The sequence below is a fragment of the Tasmannia lanceolata genome, unplaced genomic scaffold (genome assembly GCF_043159265.1).
Source record: "Tasmannia lanceolata isolate RefF3 unplaced genomic scaffold, GAP_Taslan_0.1 ptg000012l, whole genome shotgun sequence".
Taxonomy (NCBI): domain Eukaryota; kingdom Viridiplantae; phylum Streptophyta; class Magnoliopsida; order Canellales; family Winteraceae; genus Tasmannia; species Tasmannia lanceolata.
In genome coordinates this window covers 25,611,742-25,636,157 of record NW_027518689.1, presented here as the reverse complement: position 1 = coordinate 25,636,157, position 24,416 = coordinate 25,611,742, and the positions used below count along the sequence as shown (strand labels likewise).

Sequence of the window (24,416 nt, the reverse complement as noted above, 5' to 3'; positions counted from 1 at the left end):
TTTATTAAGGAAAATATAATGAAATATGTGAGTGAGAACAGTTTTGTAAAGGGGAAAGATTTGGAAAGCTTATCTCCTAGGGCCCTGGAGCTCCCTCCCAGGCTACCATGAGAAGGAGCAAATGGGGGACTCTTGGTCCCTACTCATGTAACCTTCGTATGTTATATCAATAAATCTTCAGTCACTTCAAAAGATGAGGATTTTGTCTGCAAGCTGTAAGTTGAAAATTATACATGCACCTCTTTTCACTTGAAAAGCACTTACTAGACCCCTTTTCTCCTCACTATTTATCAATAAGCTTAGTGCCCCTCCCAACACACACACACACACACACACACACACAGAGACCCCTTTTCTCCTCACTATTTATCAATAAGCTTAGTGCCCCTCCCAACACACGCGAGCCCGCGCGCACACACACACACGCGCGCGCACGCAGACTCTATCCAAGAACCTTGCCAGAGTTCTCTTAAGTTATTTAATTTGACCCATAAGCGCCATTGATCACTGCAGAGTCTTAAATAACCATTTATGACCTTCCATTCTACGAGAAACCTCAATGGATAATGAGTATTCAACTCGACTAACATTTTCTCCAAAAATAGAATGAACGTTCTAGAGCAATATTATTCCTCCCACAATGTTTACCGTTGGGATAAAAGTCCATTGTCTATTGGCATGTCCCCATATATGATTAATTAGATTTTTATCAACAGTCTCAAGCTTAGACTGCAAGATTGCTATTAACTCCAGCTTCCTAATAGAAATTAAAGCTCGCCCCACCCTGCATTTCTGAACTGATCCCAGCTCCCTGATATTCCAAATAATGGTGTTCATGATTGGCAAGCAGAGTCCCACCCCACCATGATCTTCCGCATTCCTCTCTAATTCCAATATAGAGATAGGAGGCGAATCTTTTAATAAGAAAAATAATTATTTTCTGCCTTTACCATTAGACTTTGTTTTGGAAGCATCAATGTTACTGTGATTTGCCTGTGACTGTTAATGATCTTCAATTTTTTTTTGAGATTTAAATGATCTTCAATTTATTTAATCAATTGCCAATGATGTTACGACATGTTCACCATCAACCAAACAGTCCAGCATCTTCACAGGTTTTTTTATTTTTATTTTTACCAGAGGCCCACCACCACCACATTACAAGAAGTAACAAGTGAAGGTAATTCCAGATCTCCAGCAGTTCCTCCCAGAGGATCATTGTCACCTCATTTCAGCATAAAGTGAGATACTAGTGAGACTTATTACTATCCATGTACTGTGGGGATTGGCTGGACCATCTGAGCAAAAGTGACACCATACATCAATAAATGCAGCAGCGGAGTTTTTGCAACAATCATATGTACTTCACAGAATGCCGTTGTGCCATGTCCACCATCAACTTAACTTTCTAATGCAGGTGCATCTATGCCGGTTGAAGGCCGAGAACTCCAGAGCCATGATCGAATCCTTTCGCACCCTTGGATCAACCACAGGATGACACTTATCGATGATCGAGACCGAGATTATGCCAGATCGTGTTCTTCCGAGTCCAATCATTGCAAGATCATCCAGATAACGGACGAAGTTGAAATCGATAATCCTTGTTTCACCAAGGATCTTAAATTCAAATAGTTTTAGCTTTACCAATAGATATTTTAAGAGAAGTTTTAGGAATCTTAGAAGTTTTAGGACTTCTTGTGTTGGACGTCCAATGCTAGGAAAGTATAGGCATTTTTCTCTTTTTATTCCTATTGAGTTTGAGTAGGATTAGGAGATGGCCAAACAACTCTATAAACATACATCATGTAAAACGAAATTGCAAGGTTGAGTTTAAGAAATAAAGTTTATTTTTTAGGAACTTTATTCTATTTTTTTATCTTCCCCTTTCTCCTAGGAATTGAAGTTGTAAAACTGAAACGATTTTCAGATTTCTTCCTTCTTCCCCAGCAATTGCTGTCAAAACCGCCAACTCCGCTATTCTTATCACAGCCTTCATTCCACCGATTGAACCTAGGTTTCCTTCCAACCACCACACACCCATCATTTTCAGCCCCTCAACCAGTCCCTAAAACCTGTTCTCAGATTCCCTAAAACCTATCCTAAAATCCAATTTTACCCACCTTGCTGCTCATCCCCAAACTGTTTTAGCAAAGAGCCCTTAAAACCTCATCCATAACCACCTTACTTCCCATCTCCAGTCATGCACAAATCAGTCCCTTTGCCCCCTTAAAAGTTAGGAGCTGAACTACTGCCCTCCACCCTTCCCTTCATCCATCCTATTACGCTCTTTCTCAGCCTCACTTACAGCCCTTGCTACCATTTCCTGCTAGCTGCTCCACCTGCTTCAAAAAAGCCATTCGATCACACCTTAAACCTTCCACATCATCACCCTATTCCCATCCGATTCACTCCTTCTACCACCCTTTTCACCCTTTCTTAAAACCCATCAACATCTTTCTTTGTTACACCTGTAACCTATCCAAACTCTAACCGATTACATCTTACGGTTTTTCATGAACCAGCCCATCTTTTACCCTCCTTTAGCAGCCACCCAAATTCCTTTTTATGACAACCGATTCACCTATCCTCTTGTTTTCTTTAACCCACCTTTAACAACTTCTAGATCTTGATTTCCAAGAACCAAGAATTACCCTATCTTGATAACCAATTACCTTCTCCCCTTTAACAACCCTTCTCACTTCCTAACCAATTCTTTGTAACTATAACCAATTACCTTCTCCCCTTTAACAACCCTTATCAATTCCTAACCAATTCTTTGTAACTAAATCCTCCTTCCTTTTTAAATCTTTAACCTCTTTTTTTTCTGAAAATTAGAATCTTTAACCTCTTCTTGATCACCTTTTTAATTTTATAACTACACAAGAACCACTACCATCTGTATTCTTTTTTCTTTTCATTTTTTGAAAAGGACAATCTTTATTCTTTAACCAGCCAAGATCCTTAAAGAACCTTTCTTAAATATTTAACCTCCCTTATTCCCACTTTAAACCATTCCAAGAATTATTTCCTTTCCTGTTTTCTTTAAGCACCTTAACAAACCTTGAGACCCATTATGATCACCTCCATTAGATTATCTATAGAATTCCCCACACAACCACCATCCTTTCAAGAAGGATTTTCACTAGTTTCACACCCTTTTAATTCTTTTAGTGCCCTTTCCCAACAGTTTTAAGCGACCTTTTCCATCTTTTCCACAACCCTTTTCCCCTTCCCTTTCCCTTTCCTTTTCCTTTTCCTTTCCCTTTCCCTATAATTACGTAATACCTTACCCTAACCTACAGTGCTTCCGCAATCAATACCTTTCAAGAAGGTATCAGAATTTCTGCTATCCGCCTCTCTCACTTTCCACCATCCTTCAGACTTCATGATTACAGCATGCACTAGGAATGACAAGAGGCCACAAGCAAATCAAGGACTAATTCCAGAATTTCAAAAGTCACTCTACCGGATCATTGCCACCTCAATTCCGCGCAAAGCACCACCTCTAAGAATACCCCTAGTTGCACCATCACTTTAGCCTCGACCATGGTTTTAAATTTCGACCGAAATCCGAAATTTCAGACCGAAATTTCAGATTTCGGTGAGGACCGAAACGTACTGAAACTGAAATTCTCAAAATTTACCAAATTACGTTCGAAATTTCGGGAATTTCGTCGAAATTTGGAATAAAATAATAAATTTTTTATTCTCAAAATTTCGGGAATTTCAAACGAAATGACCGAAATTTAGGTAATCTCGGTTGAAATTTCGTCCCAAAAAATAGGCGTTTCGTGAGCTAATCCCAAATTTCGCCCGAAATTTCGGTTTCGGACAAGTCCGAAATTTAAAACCATGGCCTCAACCAACATCAATAAGATGCCTGTGAGAATCATCACCAACTATGTTGAATAAGTTAACTGCTTCCCATGAAAAGTCACAAAGAATTAACCATTCTACGCTCATGCAGCTTAAAAGGAATCACTTTCCATAACAACAGAACTAGGGGGTGTGGCTCTGGATCCATGAAGGATCTGAAAGGTAAATGACCACTTTACAACATTTTTTTAATGAGGTTAGAAAAAATACGAGATCTTTTTTTATTCAATCAACCCATTGAGGATCTTGATCTTGATTCTTGACACTATCAGAACTAAAAGTACATAAAGTTAATCAAAGGATAGGGACAATGCCAATAGATTTTATACTTTATGTAAGCTACTGCACAAGCTAAAAAACTAAGATGATGATATCTTCAAGGATAATGCAAATAATCCAAAACAGAGGTTTTTGACTTGGAAAAACCTCGTAGAGTGTCTTACCCATGGGGTCTTTGATGATGTCGTAGTAATCAGGCACATCACGTGCATCGACTGCTTCCTTGAATGGCCAAGCATCAGGATGGTCATTTATCATCTGTACACAGTCAAAGCCATAGTGTTCTTTAATATTTAAGCTACACTCTAAAATGTCAAAAGACTCAAAACATTGCTCCATGAGGGCCAACTTAAACTTAGGATTACCCACTATAAGTCTATAACTATCATTATCTTAACTTAAGAAATCCAGAACACTAGAATAGGGTCTTCAGTAAACAAAATTACGTAGCCTCCAGACTGAATCTTGGAAGTAATCTGGAGGGAAAGTACGTTTCCATTTTAATTCAAAAGGGTCTTCAGTAAGACAAATAATTCACATTATCTTTCATTTCAATAAGCTAGGAGGAAAAGGAACGAGTTTTGGAAAATGTACCCAAAGTGCACAAATCAGAAATAGAGGCAAAACTGTGTGTGTGTGTGTGTGTGTGTGTGTGTGTGAGAGAGAGAGAGAGAGAGAGAGAGAGAGAGAGAGAGAGCAAACAAAATTAGGTATGCCATTGGTCAAGGGGTTACTAGATAAGTAGATAGTATCACTGGATGAAATAATAAACAAAGAGAAAATATTTGGCATTATGAATATGAGAAATCTTTAAGCAAAAAATAATAGAGCTAGAAAGTAATAAACAAAAAGAAAATATTTAGGACTACAACAAGAAACCTGCCTTTAACAGTGTACGCATGAAGGCATTCAATGACTGGCGATAGGTGACACTATCAGGAGAAGCATTTGTCATTCTAACCCGTGAATGACCCCATTGATCGGAAGTCCAACCTGCCTCTCCTATCAATCAAAGACACACCTCATTTCAGATAATTACTCAGAAAACAGCGCCAAATGGCCAACAGAAGTTACCAGAGTTTGACTTGGAAAAAGTTTACAAAATATCTCCCACAAGTAAAGTTTGGAAAAACATAATTTCAAAACGGATGGATATCAAATATGCTTACACTTTCGAATGAAAAAGCTGAACCATAGGACAAATCATAAATGTACTATGAACTTGAATATTTGAATATATATATATATATATATATATATATATATATATATATATATATATATATATATAGAGAGAGAGAGAGAGAGAGAGAGAGAGAGGAATATGTTGGTGCGCTTAAGCGCACCATTTTTGGTGCGCTTAAGAGGTTATAACGCCTCCCATTCGTTTAAATGTTTGGGTCCCACTTAAGCGAACCAATGGGAGGCGTTATAACCAATTAAGCGCACCAAAAATATGGTGCGCTCAACACTTTTCTCATATATATATATATATATATGTATATATGTGTGTGTGTGTGTGTGTGTGTGTGTGTGTGTGTGTGTGTGTGTTGAATAACATGTATTAGGGTAGTTTAGTCATTACATGTAGTTTAGAGGGTATTGTAGTGATTGTACATTGTTGCCCTATTTGGGGCCATCCATCTCTCAACTCGTGCAAACCCTTATGTTGGGTTTTCCGTAAAACCAACTCCTTCACTTTGTCGTAAATCCAAAAAAAAATAAAAATTAAAAGAAACCCTCTTCCCTCCTTTCCGTAAACCCATTTTGGGTTCTACTCCACTTCCTATTCCTCCATTATCCATTAACCAAAAGCCCAAATCTCTTTTCTTTTCTAAATCCATACCCCTGTTGGGTTCTTTCTATTTTCTTAATATCTTTCTTTATATTCTAAATCCTTTCCTTCTTTCTCTTTTGAATCTTCATGTAACAACCGAAACTTTATTTAGATTTTTAAATATAAAGTTTTGTTATTTGAACCCTAATTTTAATAAAATATGTGAGACTAAACTAACCCTAGTTAGTGTATTGTACCAAAAGGAGATTTAAGGGTATTTTTTGGCATTGTAAAAATTAGTGGAGAATTAGATTTAGCTTTTAGATGCCTCCAAAAAGTTAGCCGCACCTCCAACTCCTAAAATTTAGCCATACCTCCCTATCCCAAAATTTTTGCCGCATCTCCCAACTTGGGATATGCACATAAAATAAAATTGGTGGACCCCATGGTGGCCATCGAAATTCATAACTTCTATAAATATTCAAATATTCTATTGTACCCTAGATTATAGGATATCTTTAGTTTGAAAAAAAAAGATATAGATTAGGACTTTTACTAAAATAAGAAACTTAGACACAAAAGCAATTTTATTCAGACTAAACACTATAATTATAGTTTCCTTCTCATCTTTCTTTCTTTTTTTATATATATGAAAATAGCTGGACGTCCCTCTCTCTATCCAATTTTTCGTACGAGAGAGAGAGAGAGAGAGAGAGAGAGAGAGAGAGGGAGAGAGGGAGAGAGGGAGAGAGAGGAGGGGTGGGATAAGAAAGAGAAAAAAAAGGCGTGGGATAAGAGAGAGAGAGGCGAGAGAGAGAGAGAGAGAGAGAGAGAGAGAGAGAAAAAGTATAAAATAGAGAGAGAGAGAGGGGTCGAGAGAAAAGAAAGAAAGAGAGATTGAGTGAGGTAGAGATAGAGAGAAAAATAGAGATTTGGAAAAGAAGATTCGGATATGAGAAGAAATTCAAGAAAACGGTTAAATTTTTTCTTCTACTTCAATCATAGAACACGTAAGTATCCCTAATTTCTCTATACAATTGTTAGTTTCCTTTCTAGATGGCTTAAACAAGTGATTCTTCTAGCCAAATTCATGAAAAAATATAGTACAAATAAGAAAAAGAAATAAATTTTTCATCAAGACGAACCCATGCGTGATAAATACACAATTATGCTGATGAAATTATGGTTAATTATGAATGTCAGTACTATTAAAAAAAAGAAAAAGGGCGTAACTGCTCAAGATATCATCTCGCCACCTTCTGTGAAAATGGTTGATACTACACAGCATATAGCTAGCCTGACAGAACCAATTGATTTGTGTATTGGATTACAAATCGAGAGGGATCGCGATACACCCAATACATCGAAACTCATTGCCCATGGATAAAGAAAGACCGTTTCAACATCAAAAACAACAAAAACTAGAGCAAACATGTAATAGCGAAATTTTCATGTTAGTATTCGCATGGGATTATATTAGTATCAAGCCAGTGTATTATGAGTATATATTACTAACATGGGATTATATTAGTATCAAACTAGTGTATTATGAGTATATATATACAACCATTACTTAAGTATTCAGAATAAATTTGTATTTCGATTTAATTTACACCTTATACAATTATATATTTAATCAATTAAAGAAATTTTGTCAAGGCAGTACTTGACTGAAAGTAAAAGATTTTGTAAAAAGGTTTTGGTAAGTATAGTAGTACCTTAAAGATATAAGTGGATTTAATAATATCTAAAGAATTTTTATTTATGTCAGTAATATAGGTTGGATACATAAATTTGTAAATTCTTATATATGTCAATATTATTGTCTAGGAAATAAGTATAAGGAAATTCAGAAGTTTTCCATGTCAGTACCTTGTTATGTCAAGAATATGAACACCATGGTAATTTTTTTTAGTATAATGTATGTTTATCAAATAATATTTTCCAAACAAAACTTATATTACCTTCAAGTCAGTACTACCACATGTACGAAATACCTTAAATTTTGTTGGTGTGTGTGTGTGTGTGTGTATAGAGAGAGAGAGAAGTGTTTCTACGCACGTGCGCAGAAACACTCCCTGTGCACAAGTGGCTTAAAAAGCCACCGATTGGTTCGTATGGCGGGTCCACCTCTGCGGGGTCCACAAAAAGCGACCAATCGGTGGCTTTTTAAGCCACTTGTGCGCAGGGAGCTCCCTGTGCACGTGCGCAAAAACACTTTTCTCATATATATATATATATATATATATATATATATATATATAGAGCTCCCTGTGCACGTGCGCAAAAACACTTTTCTCATATATATATATATATATATATATATATATATATATATATATAAAGATACATGTGTCCAACAATTTAAAATTTTAAGTTAGTGAATATTATACTAAATAATTATTTTTTTCCCAAGTCAGTTCTTTCATATCAGTTGAAGTACTTTCATATATTCTTATTTAGTCAATTCTTTCATATAACGGGAAATTTAATTAAATAAAAAAATAAACTTACCACCTCGATACTTTTGGTATCAAATGATTTTATTTATTTAAGATGTTTATGTTCAATATATATATATATATATATATATATATATATATATATATATATAGTAAGAGGTCTTGTAATCAATGGTTAATTTAACACGTTATATATAAGTAAACACTCATACAAATAAATTGGGAATATTAGGGTAAGAGGACTGTGAATATTTGGGTTGTGTACCTCACATTAGGATGAGATTGAAAGTTCCAAATGAAGGGAAAACTTAGTTGCGTACGATTTTATGATATCAGGACTATTTCTTCTAGACTCTTGCTTAGAGGCCACTTTAGATTTCTACATTCCAATTAATAAGGCAAGTATTGGGTTGACTAAATTATTAAGGCTATCCAAATTTCTTGAATTTATCCTCCAAATTATTACCATGATGATTGTTGTTTATAAAATTGTCACATGATTTGTGGAAGATTTTTTTTAAATAATTGTCTTTTTATAAACTCTTTTATAAAATGAGACGAGATTTATTATGAGTAGGTTGCATGTTATGAAATTTCACAAAAGAAGATTTTAGACTTGGAAGAAAAGAGAAAAATGTTGTATCGAGAAACTTGTATCATACTTAGGATTGGGAAAATGGGAGGGAGGACTAAGGAGAACCCTTGGATCCAACCTTGGGCGAAAAGCCAAAAGCCAAAAGCCGACCAGTCCGAGAGCGTACGACAGCTGGTAGGCGATGCATTTGGGAGGAACCCATGAGGTGAACTGATAAAAATCCTTAAGTGGATCACGTTCCATTAGGGAACAAAGGGTCCCTGATGGTCAATGATTGCTGCCAGGCTATAAGCCACTGTTACACATAAGAAAGGAATATTGGGATTGCCGCATGATCATTGGGGAAAGAGAGAAGCATTATTTCATGCGTTGCATTTAATTAAGTTAATAATTGTTTTAAATGTTGTTTTAATTATTGCAAAAAAATTGATTGTCATTTTATTTCTTCATTATTGTAATAATTGGATTGATAAATATCATGTTATTTGGTTAGATTTACTTTTTGAGCCCTTCCAATACTTTGCTCTAACCTACCTAACCTACAGGAAATGTAGGTGAAGAGGGAGCCTTCGCAACAAGAACATCTGATGAAACGCATGCGGGAATGGGAAGAGTCGGTGTCAAGAGTCTTCGGAGTGACATAGCTTGTCATGGCCGAGAGTCATAGTTAGAAGAATTTAATTTTTATTAATTTGGTTTGAAGACTAGCTCGAGTTGGGTTCAGATTTTAATAGTTTGGATTATTAATTTTATTATTTGGGAAAAGTTTAATTAATTGTTGAGATGAATAATTAAAGAAGTGTTTGATTGGATTAATTTTTTATTATTTTGCTTCCGCTTACGTTTAAGTTATGGTGTTTTAAGAAAAACAAATTATGTGGTTTTTCGTAGCGACCTCAGGCAATGGAAGCCGGGTCATTACACTTCATCTCCCCTCCATCCTAATCTTTATATTCTAAATGCTTTCTTCTCATTGCCTTCATGTCTTTTGTGCTGCTCTTCAAGGTGCATACTTGTGCTCCGTTTGGATGCCGAATTTTTTTTGGTTCTTGGGACTTTTGTGGAATTTCCGCAAGGAACCCACGTTTGGTTGCTGGTTATATAGTGGGCCCAAAAGAATCCCACGAACCAAAATAACCCCGCACGAAACCCAAAGCTGGGAAAAAAAATCCCAGGAACCAAATTAATCCCGCACGAAATCCGAGGACCAAAATAACCAGAAGAACTTTTTTCTTCCCAGCAGTTCAAGCAACCAAACAAAGCACCATAGTCCGGTCAACCAAACATGGGATTTTTATTTTACAGGGATACTACCAGGGAGTTTTTTTTTCCCACCAATCTCCCAAGAAATTTTTTGTTCCACAAAAGTCCCAAGAACCAAAAAAATATCGGCAACCAAACGGAGCACAAGTGTTTCGTGAAATGTCCGAGAGAGGTGCGGGGCCTTTAAGTCATTCTTTTTATTGCAAATTAATAGCTTTGGCCTCAACTTGAGGGGGAGTGTCGAAGTTCTCATGTAGTTCCATGGATGAAGCGTGTTGTATCCTTGTGTTGCTGTCTTGTTGTTGCCTCATGGCTGTCTGGTTGTTGTCTTATAGTCATCTTTTTCTTTCCATTGTCTTCTATGTCTTTTATGTTTATGTCAAAGGTGCACACCAAGTGTTTGATAAAATGTCTAATAGAGGTTTTGTGCATTGCAAGTCTTCTTTTCTTTGCAAATTGAACGTATTATGCCTTCAACTTGAGGGGGAGTGTTGTCATGTAGGTCTTTCTTATCTTCGTATTGTCTTCTTAGTTGATATTGTCTTCTTGTTATCTTTTCATGTCTTGCCGGGCTGATGTAATCTCGCCCAAAGGGAGTGTTGTTGGTTGGTGGATGATTGTTCTTCCTCAACTGTCATATTTTCTCTAGTTGATGTTTGTTAACACTTCTATAGTTGTTTTTTCTCTTCTTTGCATTGTCATTTCTTCCTTCGCATTATTAGTTACTTCGTAGTTCTTCGCATTGTTAGTTGTTTCATCTCCATGTTTTTGGTGTACCTTTTACGCATTCATCCTATTTTTTTCGGCTTTATGCCTTATCTTCACCGGGCAACAGTTTCTCCAGCGTTGGTCGGTTCATCGGCGACGATGTTCATGCCATCGACCTTCTTTCTGGACGATGGTGTCCCCATCACTGGTTGGCTCTCTTCAGGCCGCGGTTTCCCCGTCGACCTTCTTTCCAGACGATAGTGTCCCATCGTTGGTTGGCTCTCTCTTCAGGCGACGTTTCCTCGTCGACCTCTCTGAAGGCGACAATGTTCATGCCATCGACCTTGTCTTCAAACGGTGGCTTCCCCATCATTGGTTGGTTGTCTTCTCCTTTTCTTCTTCTCTCAAGGCGATGGTTTCCCCATCGACTCCCCATCGACCTTGTCTCCGATGGTTTCCCCATCGGTAGTTATCTTCTCTTGGCATTGTGCTACTCAGCTGATGTCTCTGCCAACTATTGTTACTTTGCCGATGTTCATTGTGCGCGCCTTTGATGTGCCTATTTTGCTCGCCGGACCGTTGTTGGTTCCTGCCATCGAGCCTCCATTGCTCGTTGATATGCGGATTTGTTCTCTGTGCTAATTCAGGGCATCTGCTCTTTTTCATAGCCGTTGATCTCGATGATGTTCATTGTGGCTGTTACTACTTTTTATTATGCTTTTATTATGTATTCACCACACCAGCTTGAGGAGTGTTATACCAAGCTGGATGTGTGTATGAGCTTATCGTACTTTTTGTTATTTGTAGTTGGTTGTTGTAGTGTCCTGTGTAGCAAGTTGGAGTTCCATAGTATATACACTCCAACTTGAGGGGGAGTGTTGAATGACATGTATTAGCGTAGTTTAGCCATTACATGTAGCTTAGAGGCTTGTTGCCCTATTTGGGGCCTATATATACATCATTTACATGAGGAGCTCCCGAGTGGAGACTCCATCATCTCCATTCCTCTTCGTCTTCCTCTCTAACCCTAACTCCATTTCTAACAATATATATATATATATATATATATATATATATATATATATATATATATATATATATGAGAGAACAGTTCCTACACACATGTGTAGATAAGTTATCTACAGACTAGCTTAAAATACAGTGGGGGCCACATTATTTGGGTGATCCAAACCATTCATTTTTAAGGCCCTCACATAGATAGGGTGTCCACAAAAAATCAGATCCATAGGATCATCCTAACCATTCGAACTGTGGAGGCAAAAAATGGACTAATTTGTGAAGGTTTAAAGACATCCATTTTACCTCCACAAATCGTAGGGTTGGGATGATCCTATGGATCTGTTTTTTGTAGACACCCTATCTATGTGAGGGCCTTTAAAATGGATGGCTTGGATCACCCAAACAATGTGGGCCCCCACTGTATTTTAAGCTAGTGTGTAGAGAACTCTCTACACATATGTGTAGGAACCGTTCTCTCTCTCTCTCTCTCTCTCTCTCTCTCTCTCTCTATATATATATATATATATATATATATATATATATATATATATATATTGGTAATAGTAATTTTATTCCAGGAATAGCAGAAAATATAAAATGAGGGGGAGGAGTTGTCCTACTAAAACCAAAAAATCCTTTAACATAACACTAGGGCTAAAGAGGGACTTCATCTCCAATAATTAAGAACTCGCTTTCCACTCCTTTTTCCAATGTATCCGTCATTTTGTTTGTCTATATTAGTTTGTTTCAAAAGGATGGGGATAGCCTATCGCTTAAATAGAGTATTTCCATGATTACACCAGCTAATTTCCATGGTCCTAAGAAATTCCATTGAGCTCATGAAATGACGTTGGTAGAATCTCCTTCAACCAAAAGATTGCCCCTCACTGATGATACGGAAATTCTTAAACCGCAAACACGGGCTCTCACTTCTGCTTCATCTAAATCACACTCCTCGGCGAGGCAGGAGTATGCATTTAGAACAATTCTGTGATGGTCACAGAATTCGTCTTCCACTTGGCCCGAACCAGTTTTCCCCGTGAGTTCCCATCAAAATTTAATTTTATTCATTCATGAGGTGGTGGTTCCCATCGTGGTTCCCATTATCAATCTTTCCATAGGACAATGTTGGTCGTTAAAAATTCTATTGTTTCATTTTTTTTTTGAAATGGTAACATATATATATTGAAAAAGGAACCCAGATGGTCCTTAAGGAGTACAACTTAGAAATAAAGAAAGCATAAAAATCAAGGCAGAAGGAAGTCAAACCATTCAAATCCCACCCTAGACACACCCGCCCTAGATAGGGAGTCTGCTTCACCATGAGCAGACCTCCTTACATGCTTAAAAACAATAGAAGAACCACTAATTAGATCTGAAATCTCCTCAAAGAATGAAAGAAATCTCCACAGAGGACCACAGTTCTCGAGAGCCATCTAATAACATTTGAAGAGTCGCCTTCCACAATAGCCTTGTCATAAAATTCACTCTCCAAATGTTTGATACCATGGTAAGCCGCCCTTACCTCCGCTTCATTTGAATCACATATTCTGATAGATCCCGAAAAAGCCCATAAAACCTCTCCCAAAGAATCTCTACACAAACCTCCAATTCCAGCCGCCCCAGGATTGCCTAAAGAATAACCCATTAAAAATCTATTTTATCGAATCTGAAGGAGGGGCTTCCCAGTGTTGAATAATTTGAACTCTTCGCTCCCCTTCATTGCAAATTATTTGCCAACCTTCCCAAAGATCAAAAGCAGAAACAAATCTAAACAAGGGAAGACTTCTCGCCTAAAGGATTGAGACGGTTATAACCCTTACATAAAGCCAATAAGGAGATTTAGCCACCCCATCAAACACCCTGGAATTCATTTCTTTCCAAATGACCCAACAAGTGGCCAAGTGACAAATCTTCCATAAGACCTTGCCTTTCTTTTTCCATGGGCATAGGTCCCGGCTCTTAATCAAGTCCGGGATGGATCTAGGGAACACCCAACACAGACCAAAGCGCAATAGAATAAGGCCCCAAACCTCTCTTGAAACCTTACAATGAATAAACAAATGATCAATGGACTCTCCATCTGATCTGCACAAAGAACAATGATCGACCAACCACATACCTCTCTTTCTTAGGAATTCAATAGTTTGGATACGCCCACAACTAACAGCACAACCAAACAAGCTAACTCTAGGAGGGCAATGAAACTTTCATAACTTGGCAGAAAGAGGAACCACCTCACAAGGCACTAAGTGAAAGTAAAAGGATTTGACAGAAAATGAACAAGAAGTACTCCAAACCCAAATTCTTCTATCAACCCCACACCTTTTAATATAACACCCTTCAATCAATTCAATCATCTGAGAAATTGAATCCAATTCTCTATCAAATTTCTTCTGAAACTTGGTTTCCAAAGCACCTTAAGATTAACCTTATCGAAACAATTGGAAACAAGCGCCTCCTTATGTGAAGAAACCACAAACAAGGCAGGAAAAAGCTCCATAAGGGGCACAGCCGAGCACCAAGCATCTAACCAAAAGCGAATACGATCACCCAAATAGACTTTGAACCGAATGCCTTTCCTGAACTCATGATTCACCCTCATAATATCACGCAATACAGTCAAGCCTTTCAATTTAAATTCATCAGCCGAGCACCAACTCCCAACCACAAAAACATACTTACTCCTAATCACCTTCACCCACAAGGAAGAAAGCTCCACCCCAAACCTCCAAAGCAACTTTCCCAAAAGGGCATGGTTGAAATCCTTAACTCTCCTAATACCCAAACCTCCATTCTTTATCGGCAAAGAAACAGTTTCCCATTTCAACAATGGAATCCCCCTCTTATTGCTCGCACCTCCCCAAAGGAATCTACATTGAATTTGTTCAATTCTCAATACCACACTCACCAGACACTTAAACATGGAGAGAAAATATATTGGAATATTAGATAACACTGCCTTAACAAGAACCAACCTCCCTCCTTTAGAGACCAAACTACGCTTCCACGATTCCAATCTCCTCTCGATTCTTTCGACAATAGGATACCAAAGATGCTTGTTCGGTCTTCCCACCCCCAAAGGGAGACCAAGATAAGAAGTAGGCAATGACTCCAAAGCGCATCCCAAAGTCTTCGCAAAGCCATAAGCATCACTTGAGCAAGTAGTTATTGCATACAATCTAGATTTTAAAAAGTTAGATCTTTGACCCGTAATCAACTCGTAACATCTTAAGGTCGCCTTTAGATTCAAAATTTGAGAGACCTCAGGAGCACAGAATAGGAGGTGTCATCTGCAAACTGTAAGAGCGACACCTCCACTCTAGCCCTTCCAATAAGAAAGCCTTCAAACAAGCCCAAGCCACTACCGTTTTGCATCAATCTACTACGGGTCTCAGCAACAATGACAAAGAGAAAATGAGATAGAGGATCCCCTTGTCTCAAACCCCTAGAAGACTTAAAGAAGCCTATGGGAGAGCCATTGATAAGAATAGAAAACCATGCTGAGGAACCACACTTCCTAATCCACCCTCTCCATCGGCTACGAAAACCCATCCTCTCAAGTAAATAGTCCAAGCAACCCCAAACCACCCAATCATAGGCTTTCTCCATATCTAATTTGCACAAAACCCCACCCTTGCCGCTTCTCATGTATGAATCTATCGCTTCATTAGCAATAAGAGAACAATCCAAGATTTGCCTTTTACTAACAAAAGCACTTTGGCTATCCAAAATAATAGAAGGAAGAACCACTTTGAGCCGATCTGCCAAAACGTTTGCCAAAACTTTATAAAGACCACCTCACCAGGCTAATCGGGCGAAACTCTGACACCTTCGATGCCCCCTCCACCTTAGTTATCAAAGATATGAAAATAGCTCCTGTACCACGGTCAAGAATCAAACCATCATAGACCCAAAAGAAACACATAATATCATCCATAACATACACCCAACAAGCTTGAAAGAAAGCAAGACAAAAACCATAAGGGCCAGGAGCCTTGTGTCACGGACCTTTGGTTTGGGATTGAGGTCGCCTCACAACAAGCAAGTAAGCCTAGCAAAGTTATGAGAATCAAACCTACAAAACAAACACAAATGGAATGCTAAGTTTCCAAACACACACAAAGCAATAGGGCATGTGAGTAGGCAAATCTTAAGCTTTATTGATGATTCTAGAACAAGTTACAATAGGATTATGCCAAAAGGTCTACAACTCCCAAGGGTCCCCGATCACCCGTTGACTAGAATGGAATCCCTGCTAGGATATGCACTAGCAATGCACCACTCAATGGCCAACCAAGATCTCAGGGTAAAGAGCTTTAGCAACCAACCCACTTAGCGGCGAGTGGCGACCAAAGGTGCTATAAACAACAACTTTCCAAGACGCAACGAGACGAGCGACGTTTGGATTTTAATACCAACTACGTCCTCACTACAACATGTACATAGGCATGAGTCTTACATATTACATTGATAGACCAAGTCACAGGCCATAGGCCATGCGAACAGCGCTGGACGAAATGGCCACGTGACACTCCCCCACCCAATCATGTCGACGCCCGCGTCGACATTGCGTCCGTGTAGGTACGTATTTCATCTTAAGTGAGGTGGAGCTTTTCCCTTGGTTCCCAGTTAGCTTCTGAGTCTGGTAGGCCTTTCCACTTGATGAGGTATTCTAGTGTCGGTCTTCGAGAAGTTCCTCGCGGCTTCGAGAAGTTCTTCTATCCTGATCTGCCCACTTCTTCATCCTCCTTGAAGCTTTCTCCAAATACGCTCTGGCGATGTCTACATTTGTGTGCCACTCTTTTGTCATATGATAAGCAGGGGGGCTATTGCCGATATAACCAACAGCGATGGAATGGGGGGTGGAAGGTTGCCGGCCAGTCGCTAGCTCGAAGGGGCTTTGATTAGATGCAGAGCTCTTTTGTAAGTTGTAGCAAAACTGAGCTACATCGAGCAGGTGAACCCAATTTCGTTGGTTGGCGCTAACAAAGTGTCTCAAGTATTCTTCAAGTAGGGCATTGACCCTTTCGTTTAGTGTCATTGAGTTTGCGGCTCTCATAAGCAATCGGGTGCCCTTCTTGCATAAGCACACCGCCAATAGCATAGTCTGAGGCATCAGTCTGAACTTCAAATGGCAGCGAATGGTTTGGCAGCTGTAGCACTGGCTCCATCATAACAACATCCTTGAGATTTTGAAAGGCAGTATTACATTTTTCGGACCATAACCACGGGCGATCTTTCTTCAACAAATCTGTCAAAGGAGCCGCTCGATTTGAGTATCCTGATATGAACCGCCGATAGTAGTTAACAAGCCCGAGGAATGACCGGAGTTCTCCCACCTTGGTTGGAATTTGCCACTCTTGGATGGCACGTACCTTCTCATTGTCCATGCGAATTTCTCCTCCACCCACTTCGTGACCCAAGAACATAATACGCTCCTGAGCAAATGAGCACTTCTCTAGCTTCACATAGAGTTGGTTATTTCTGAGTACCCCAAGGACCTTCTTTAAATGATAGCCGTGTTCTTCGAGAGTGTTGCTATATACAACAATGTCATCGAGATAGACCATTACAAACTTATCTAGAAACTCATGAAACAATCCATTCATCAAAGTACAAAAGGTTGCAGGGGCATTAGTAAGGCCAAATGGCATCACCAAGAATTCAAAGGCACCATACCTTGTTACACAAGTTGTCTTGGCCTCATCTCCTTCTGCAATTCGCACTTGGTAATAGCCGGATCGCAAATCCAGCTTGGAGAAGTATCTGGCTCCTCCCAGTTGGTCAAACAAGTCAGCAATTAGGGGGATAGGATACTTATTCTTCACAGTCAGCTTGTTGAGGGCCCTGTAGTCAATACACAATCATAGACTCCCATCATGCTTCTTTTGGAATAGAACTGGGGCACCAAAGGGGGCCTTTGAAGGCCTAAGAAATCCTGCTTCTAGTAGCTCATTGAGTTGCCTCCTAAGCTCTGCTAACTCTGGAGGGGCCATTCTGTAGGGGGCACGGGCTGGGGGTATGCTGCCAGGCTCTAGCTCGATTTTATGGTCCACTGCCCTCCCTGGCGGCAGCTTCTTGGGTAGCTTCTCAGGCATGACATCTTTAAATTCTTCTATAACATCTTTGATGCTCGGGGGAATGAGGATCTCCCCCACCTCTCCCATCTTTAAGGTTGCCACGAAGGTGGGTTCCCCTTTCTTTAAACCCTTCTTCAGCTGAAGGGCCGTTAAGTGTTCGACGTCTTTCCTCTCTTGTCTAGTGGCAGGAATCATACAAGGTGCTTTTTCTCCAAACATACATAAGGAGTTTAAGTAGGGCATTGGAACTGCTTTGGCCTGGTTCAAGAATTCTATCCCCAAGATGACATGAAAATCATCTAAGGGTACTGCCATGAGATTGGTTGTTCCAGACCATGCCCCAATCTTGATTGGTACACTCCTTGCTTTTCCAGTGACGGGGCGGGCCTCTGAGTTTACTGCCTTCATTTTCCAGTCACTTTTTCGAGCTTCAACGCCAAACGTTTTGCCTCTTGTTCCGAGACAAAGTTGTGTGTAGCACTTGTATCGATCATAGCCCGAGTCATCTTTCCATTGATGCATGCTTCAATGTACATCAAGCCTTTGGATGGGACTCCTTTAGAAAGAATTTTCTTGGCACCTTGTCCCTTGATAGCAGTGCACAGGCTTAGAGCTGTCATCTTTGGTTCCTCCTCATCTTCTTCCTCTTCGCTCTGAGCGTGGGGTGAGGAAGTTGAAGCTAGCAAAGCATTGACAGTCCCCTTTTTTGGGCAAAACCGAGTATAATGTGGACCGGTGCATATGAAGCACGGCCTCTGTGACGCAGAAGTTGGTGCCTCATTGTATTGTCTGGACCCTTCTCTAGGATAGGTTCTCCTATCGCCCCCTGAACCCTGGATTCTTCCTTTTGTGCTACTAAAAGACTGACTAGAGGTATTCATGTTGCTGGGAAGCCTGTTGAAGCTGCTAGATGGCTTGTTGTTGAAGTCTTTCTTCCTGTTTGTTACGTCATCCCCCACATGATCAAATAACTTTTCTGCTTCGATCATTGCCGTGGCAAGGTTCTGAACTCCTCTTCTTCGGAGCTCTGTCTGGGACCAAGGCTTTAGTCCCTCCATAAATTGAAATAGCTTGTCCTCCTCTGACATGCTCTTTATATCAAGCATGAGAGTCGAAAATTTCTTCACATATTCTCGAATCGACCCTGTTTGTTGAAGGCGCCGTAGGTTCTTTCGGGCAATGAACTCCACATTCTCAGGCATGAATTGTGCCTTAAGTTCTAGCTTCATGTCTTCCCAACTGTCAATAATACATCGTCCCGCTTCAATCTCTTCATAACGGGTTCGCCACCACAATTTGGCATCATCACTGAGGTACATGCTGGCCGTAGTGACTTTGGCCTCCTCATCAAGATGTGTTGCACGGAAAAATTGTTCTATATCGAACAAGAAGTTTTGTAACTCCTTAGCATCACGGGCACCGGCATAGCATCGTGGTTCAGGCACTCGTACCCTGCTACCCTGTCCATCACCGTGACCACCTATGCCATTATTGATGGTCCTCATGAGTAATTTCACCTGAAAAGTGAGGGTCTCAACTTGCTTTCGAAGATCCTCCATCGCGGCCTGATTCAATAACTCGGCAAGAGCATGGACTCGCTCTTCTACCTCTTCTATCATGCCCTTGGTCTCCACACCAAGGCCTTCTGTCAACTCGGCAAGATTAAACTGTTGTTGCTCTACCGCTGTCACCCTTTCCTCAACACCAGCAATCCGTTCTCTTGTACTTCACACCGGTATTGGTTCTTGATCATCACGGACCTGACTAGACTCCGGAGGGAGTGTTTGGGTAGCATTCTTCTTCGCCATTTCTGAATGTAGGTAGGAACTTCAGCTTTGATACCAACTGTCACGGACCTTTGGTTTGGGATTGAGGTCCGTGCGGCACTTGCGTTGCCTCACAACAAGCAAGTAAGCCTAGCAAAGTTATGAGAATCAAACCTACAAAACAAACACAAATGGAGTGCTAAGTTTCCAAACACACACAAAGCAATAGGGCACGCGAGTAGGCAAATCTTAAGCTTTATTGATGATTCTAGAACAAGTTACAATAGGATTATGCCAAAAGGTCTACAACTCCCAAGGGTCCCCGATCACCCGTTGACTAGAATGGAATCCCTGCTAGGATATGCACTAGCAATGCACCACTCAATGGCCAACCAAGATCTCAGGGTAAAGAGCTTTAGCAACCAACCCACTTAGCAGCGAGTGGCGACCAAAGGTGCTATAAACAACAACTTTCCAAGGCGCAACGAGACGAAGCGCCGTTTGGATTTTAATACCAACTACGTCCTCACTACAACATGTACATAGGCATGAGTCTTACATATTACATTGACAGACCAAGTCACGGGCCATAGGCCATGCGAACAGCGCTGGACGAAATGGCCACGTGACACTTGTCTCTAGCTAAAGAAAACAAGCCTTTCTCAATTTCCTCCTCCAAAAAAGGGAGATTCCAACTTAGCGCTCTCCTCCAAGCTTAAGTTACTAAAACGAACCTCTTCAGGGATAGGACGAAGAATTCCATCAGAGGAATACAAGGTCATGTAAAAATCAACGATAGCCTTTGTAATGTCATCCTTGTTAGACAACCTGATCCCATCCACAGAGATTGATTCTATTCTGTTTCTCCTTCTGTGTGCAGTTGCGCACTAGCCATCGCATGAAAATATGCTGTATTTTTATCTCCTGCTAAAAGCCACTTCACTCTGGATTTCTGACGCCATGTGAGGCTTTATGCTCTTGCTTTACCCTTTATCTCATCATGAAGAAGCACCCCTTTATGCTCTTGCTTTACCCTCCCTAACTCCTCCCAGTCCACAGCAGAGCTCAGGCCACTAGCCTCTAAAGCTTCCAACTCCATCATTCAATTTTCTAACCATTGCTTTCTTCCATGAGCTTGCTTATTTCTATCCGCCACCCATTCTTTTAACTTCTTTTTCACATGCCACAACTTGTTACCAATCACCACATCAGCAGGACCCACCGAGATACAAGAGACCCACCAACCTCCTAATCTTTCCTCCATTTGAGGAATATTAAACCAAGCTACCTCAAACCTAAAAGGCGGAGGGCCCCAAGATTCCAACCTGGGATCCAGAAAAATAGGACAATGATCAGACACCGAATGGGCAAGAGCCTTCTAAAAAACCTCCGGAACAAGATCCACCCACTCTCGACAGACTAAGAATCGATCTAGCTGACTCTGACTCTGCCCTCTAAACCACGTAAAAGGAGCTCCTGATAAGGGTAAATCCACCAACTCAAAATCAGATACAAAATCAGAAAAAACCCTCATATTTTGACTAACTCTCTGGCAACCCAGCCTGTCTCCGACTTCCTTGATTTCATTGAAATCTCCCCCAATACACCAAGGGTGAGAGCAAAGGTCTCTAACCTTTCCCAACTCCTCCCAAAATAATGCATTCTCAGCTCGAAGAACAGGACCATAGACTCCAGAAAAAAGCCACATAGAATTTGTCTTCCATTTTTCGAAAAGATACAGAGAGAGAAAATTTTCCCCGCCACTCTTCATGTTTTCACCCATTATTCTCATCCCAAGCAATCAAAATACCTCCAGAGGCACCAATTGAAGCTAAGAACATAAAATCCCACTCAGCTTTTACCCCCATACTTCTAACATCAGATATGCTAATGGACTCCATCTTTGTTTCTTGAATGCAAAAAAGATCAGGCTTCAATTTCTTGACTATCTCCTTCACCTGAATTCTCTTTTCCTGAGACCCCAAACCATTTATATTCCATGAAATAATCTTCATGATACCACCTTGTTGACAATGATCTTCCCCTTCCTACCACTAGCTATCCACCCTTTCCCCTTCGAATAGGAACCCTTCCCACTCGCCCCAATATCATTATTAATATTCGATTCTAACATGTGCAATTCCCGATCTTTCTTCCTCGAGCTCACCTCTGAAATATTAGCTGACAGATCAATACCTTCCGAATCTCTCAATTCTGAAGACTTCATTTGATATCTGAAGTCTTCCTCAGGGCCAGCATAGATCAAGCCCAATTTCTTGCTGACACTCAAAGTATGATCTACAATAAATTCAGAAGCTTCCTCCTGGGAACTCTCCCACTGCTCCTTGCTTCGACTACCTCTCGAAGAATTCAAATCTGCAACAACCCCTGCACCTGGACCCTCCAGATTTACATTATCACAAACCGAAGACCGAGCGGAGTTAATCTGAGAAGCATCTCTCACAGCAGAACTCCGCTTTTTAGAAGACCATCGAGGACCCCCCCTTGAAAGATTGAAAGGCTTGAAAAGAAATCCCTACCACCTCAACAGGACCAAAATTACTCGACCCCTCCGCCCTGCAACTACTCTGATACAAAGCTGGTGTTAACTTACCAACTTCTCCAAAAGCTTAGGCTGCTGGAGAAAGGCAGTATTTATCTTTTATACTTTAACACTCCCCCGCACGTGTGGCCCACTTGGCAAACACGTCGCACATGTGGTCTCACTTTGGGCTGACCATCGCATGTTGATTTTTGCTATTCGGGAGGTTTGAACTTGAGACCTTTGGCTTTGATACCATGTTAACTTACCAACTTCTCCAAAAGCTTAAGCTGCTGGCGAAAGGCAATATTTATCTTTTATACTTTAACAGCTGGAAAAGAACTCCCCAAGGAAATCTTAACTAAATTGCCAAAAAAACACTCCACAAGGGACCCAATGCATGATCGATCAAAGCCTATATAACCACAGAGATCTATCACATACTTGTTAGAGCCAACAGAAAAAATGAGACGAAACCTTCAACAACTGGTCATAGAAATATTGAATAATTCAGGGCCCTCCTTCACCAGGACATCTCGGGAAGACCCCCACTCCACAGACTCGCAATCTGAGTGGGATTTAACCGCACCAAAATCCACAAACTCCCGTTCCAAATCATCACGTGTGTCTATATACATACATATGTGTGTGTGTGTGTGTGTGTGTGTGTGTGTGTGTGTGTGTGTGTGTGTGTGTGTGTGTGTGTGTTTTGGGTGCTGTTATATTCGCCCCAAAAAATTCCCCCACTCACCCTCTTTAATGGTAAATGAAAGTAAATTACGGGCTGGGATAAGTAGCTAGTCGCCCTTAGAAATTTTTCAAAAAAAAGTCACTTCTGTAAATAAAATATGTTAGGGTTTAATTTGGACCGCATAGTTCATAATGCAGAAAGATCGCAAACTGCAAAGAAGAAGAAAGAGTGGTTAGTCACTCGGAGTTGGAATGGTTTGAGTTTCTCCCTCCGTGAGAGTTATTTTGTAATTTTTCTTCTTTTTTTTTTATTCCTGTATATTCGGGTGTGGTCCATCTCGGTCCCCCCCTCTTCTTTTAATGATATATTTTCGCCATTTCAAAAAAAAAAAAAAAAAAAAAAAAAAAAGAGGAAAAATAGAAGAAAAAAAATCTACTACTAACGGATATTTATCCGCTAACCAAGCTCATAAACCCATAATGATGTCTGCTAACAACCACATCAACGCCTAATGATATCTACTACACAAATTTAGGATTAGAGTCTTCCAACCTGAAAAGGGATTAAATTGCATAAATGAATACCATTTCTCAAATCTAGAGTTATACATGAAGTAATGCTTTTTCTTTCCTACAAATGTATAACTGTCGCATGTCCATTTAATCACAATACAGAGTCGTGAAGATGTTTAGACCATGTGTTAATTTTGCAATTAGATGCACTTGTGGCTTGTTTTAGCAATCCATTTGCAGGACACTACCACGGTCAAGAGTGTCCAACCAAAACAATTTTGGGCTATTAGTAATCCCCAGCGGGGACAACCTGATTAACAGACCAATCACATTTGTTTTGGACCATTTCCACCACGTTATGGTGCACATGTGATTGTCCTTGGATCCCTCAAATGATTCACATGGTGATGGGGTTGATCTCCGTAAGACACATAGAAACTAGGTGACCTAGGTCACTTGCCGCTTTCCTTCCTCACATGTCATCCCCCTAAATTGCAACCATTTTTACCACTTCCTCTTTCTTCTTTTCCTTTCCCTAACCTGCAGCCAGACGAACCCAACACCGAATAATCCTCTCAGTATGCATTGTTTTGACATCAGACCCAATTGTAAAGAGGGAAAAATTGTAATCAATCCAGTCTTGAAAATCAAAATCTAGAAATTTGTAGTCAAATAAATAGAAATTCAGCTAGATAGCCCCAACCTCATATGTAGGACCTCTAGCACTCGAACAGCTACTCTCTCTCCCATAAATTTATCATAGAACTTTATTTGTTTCAGTCTTGAAAAAAATGTACCAGATGTAAGACATCTTACACTCTAATTGACAATCATTCTCTCAA

At 40.0% G+C, this 24,416-nt stretch overlaps 1 protein-coding gene across 3 annotated transcripts in view; it reads right to left on the bottom strand.

The window, feature by feature from the left end:
• HAG1 (histone acetyltransferase of the GNAT family 1) overlaps positions 1 to 24,416 on the bottom strand; it is a 66,774-nt gene that overhangs the window by 18,607 nt on the left and 23,751 nt on the right. For all 3 annotated transcript variants that reach the window (XR_013254362.1, XM_077391929.1, XM_077391930.1), the window contains exons 10-11: positions 5,039 to 5,157; positions 4,320 to 4,413 (exon numbers count right to left, since the gene is read on the bottom strand). Coding sequence is in view for 2 of the 3 variants with exons in the window: in XM_077391929.1 (XP_077248044.1) it covers positions 4,320 to 4,413; positions 5,039 to 5,157 (213 nt within the window). In the remaining variant the exon portion in view is untranslated. The remainder of the gene's footprint in view (positions 1 to 4,319; positions 4,414 to 5,038; positions 5,158 to 24,416) is intronic.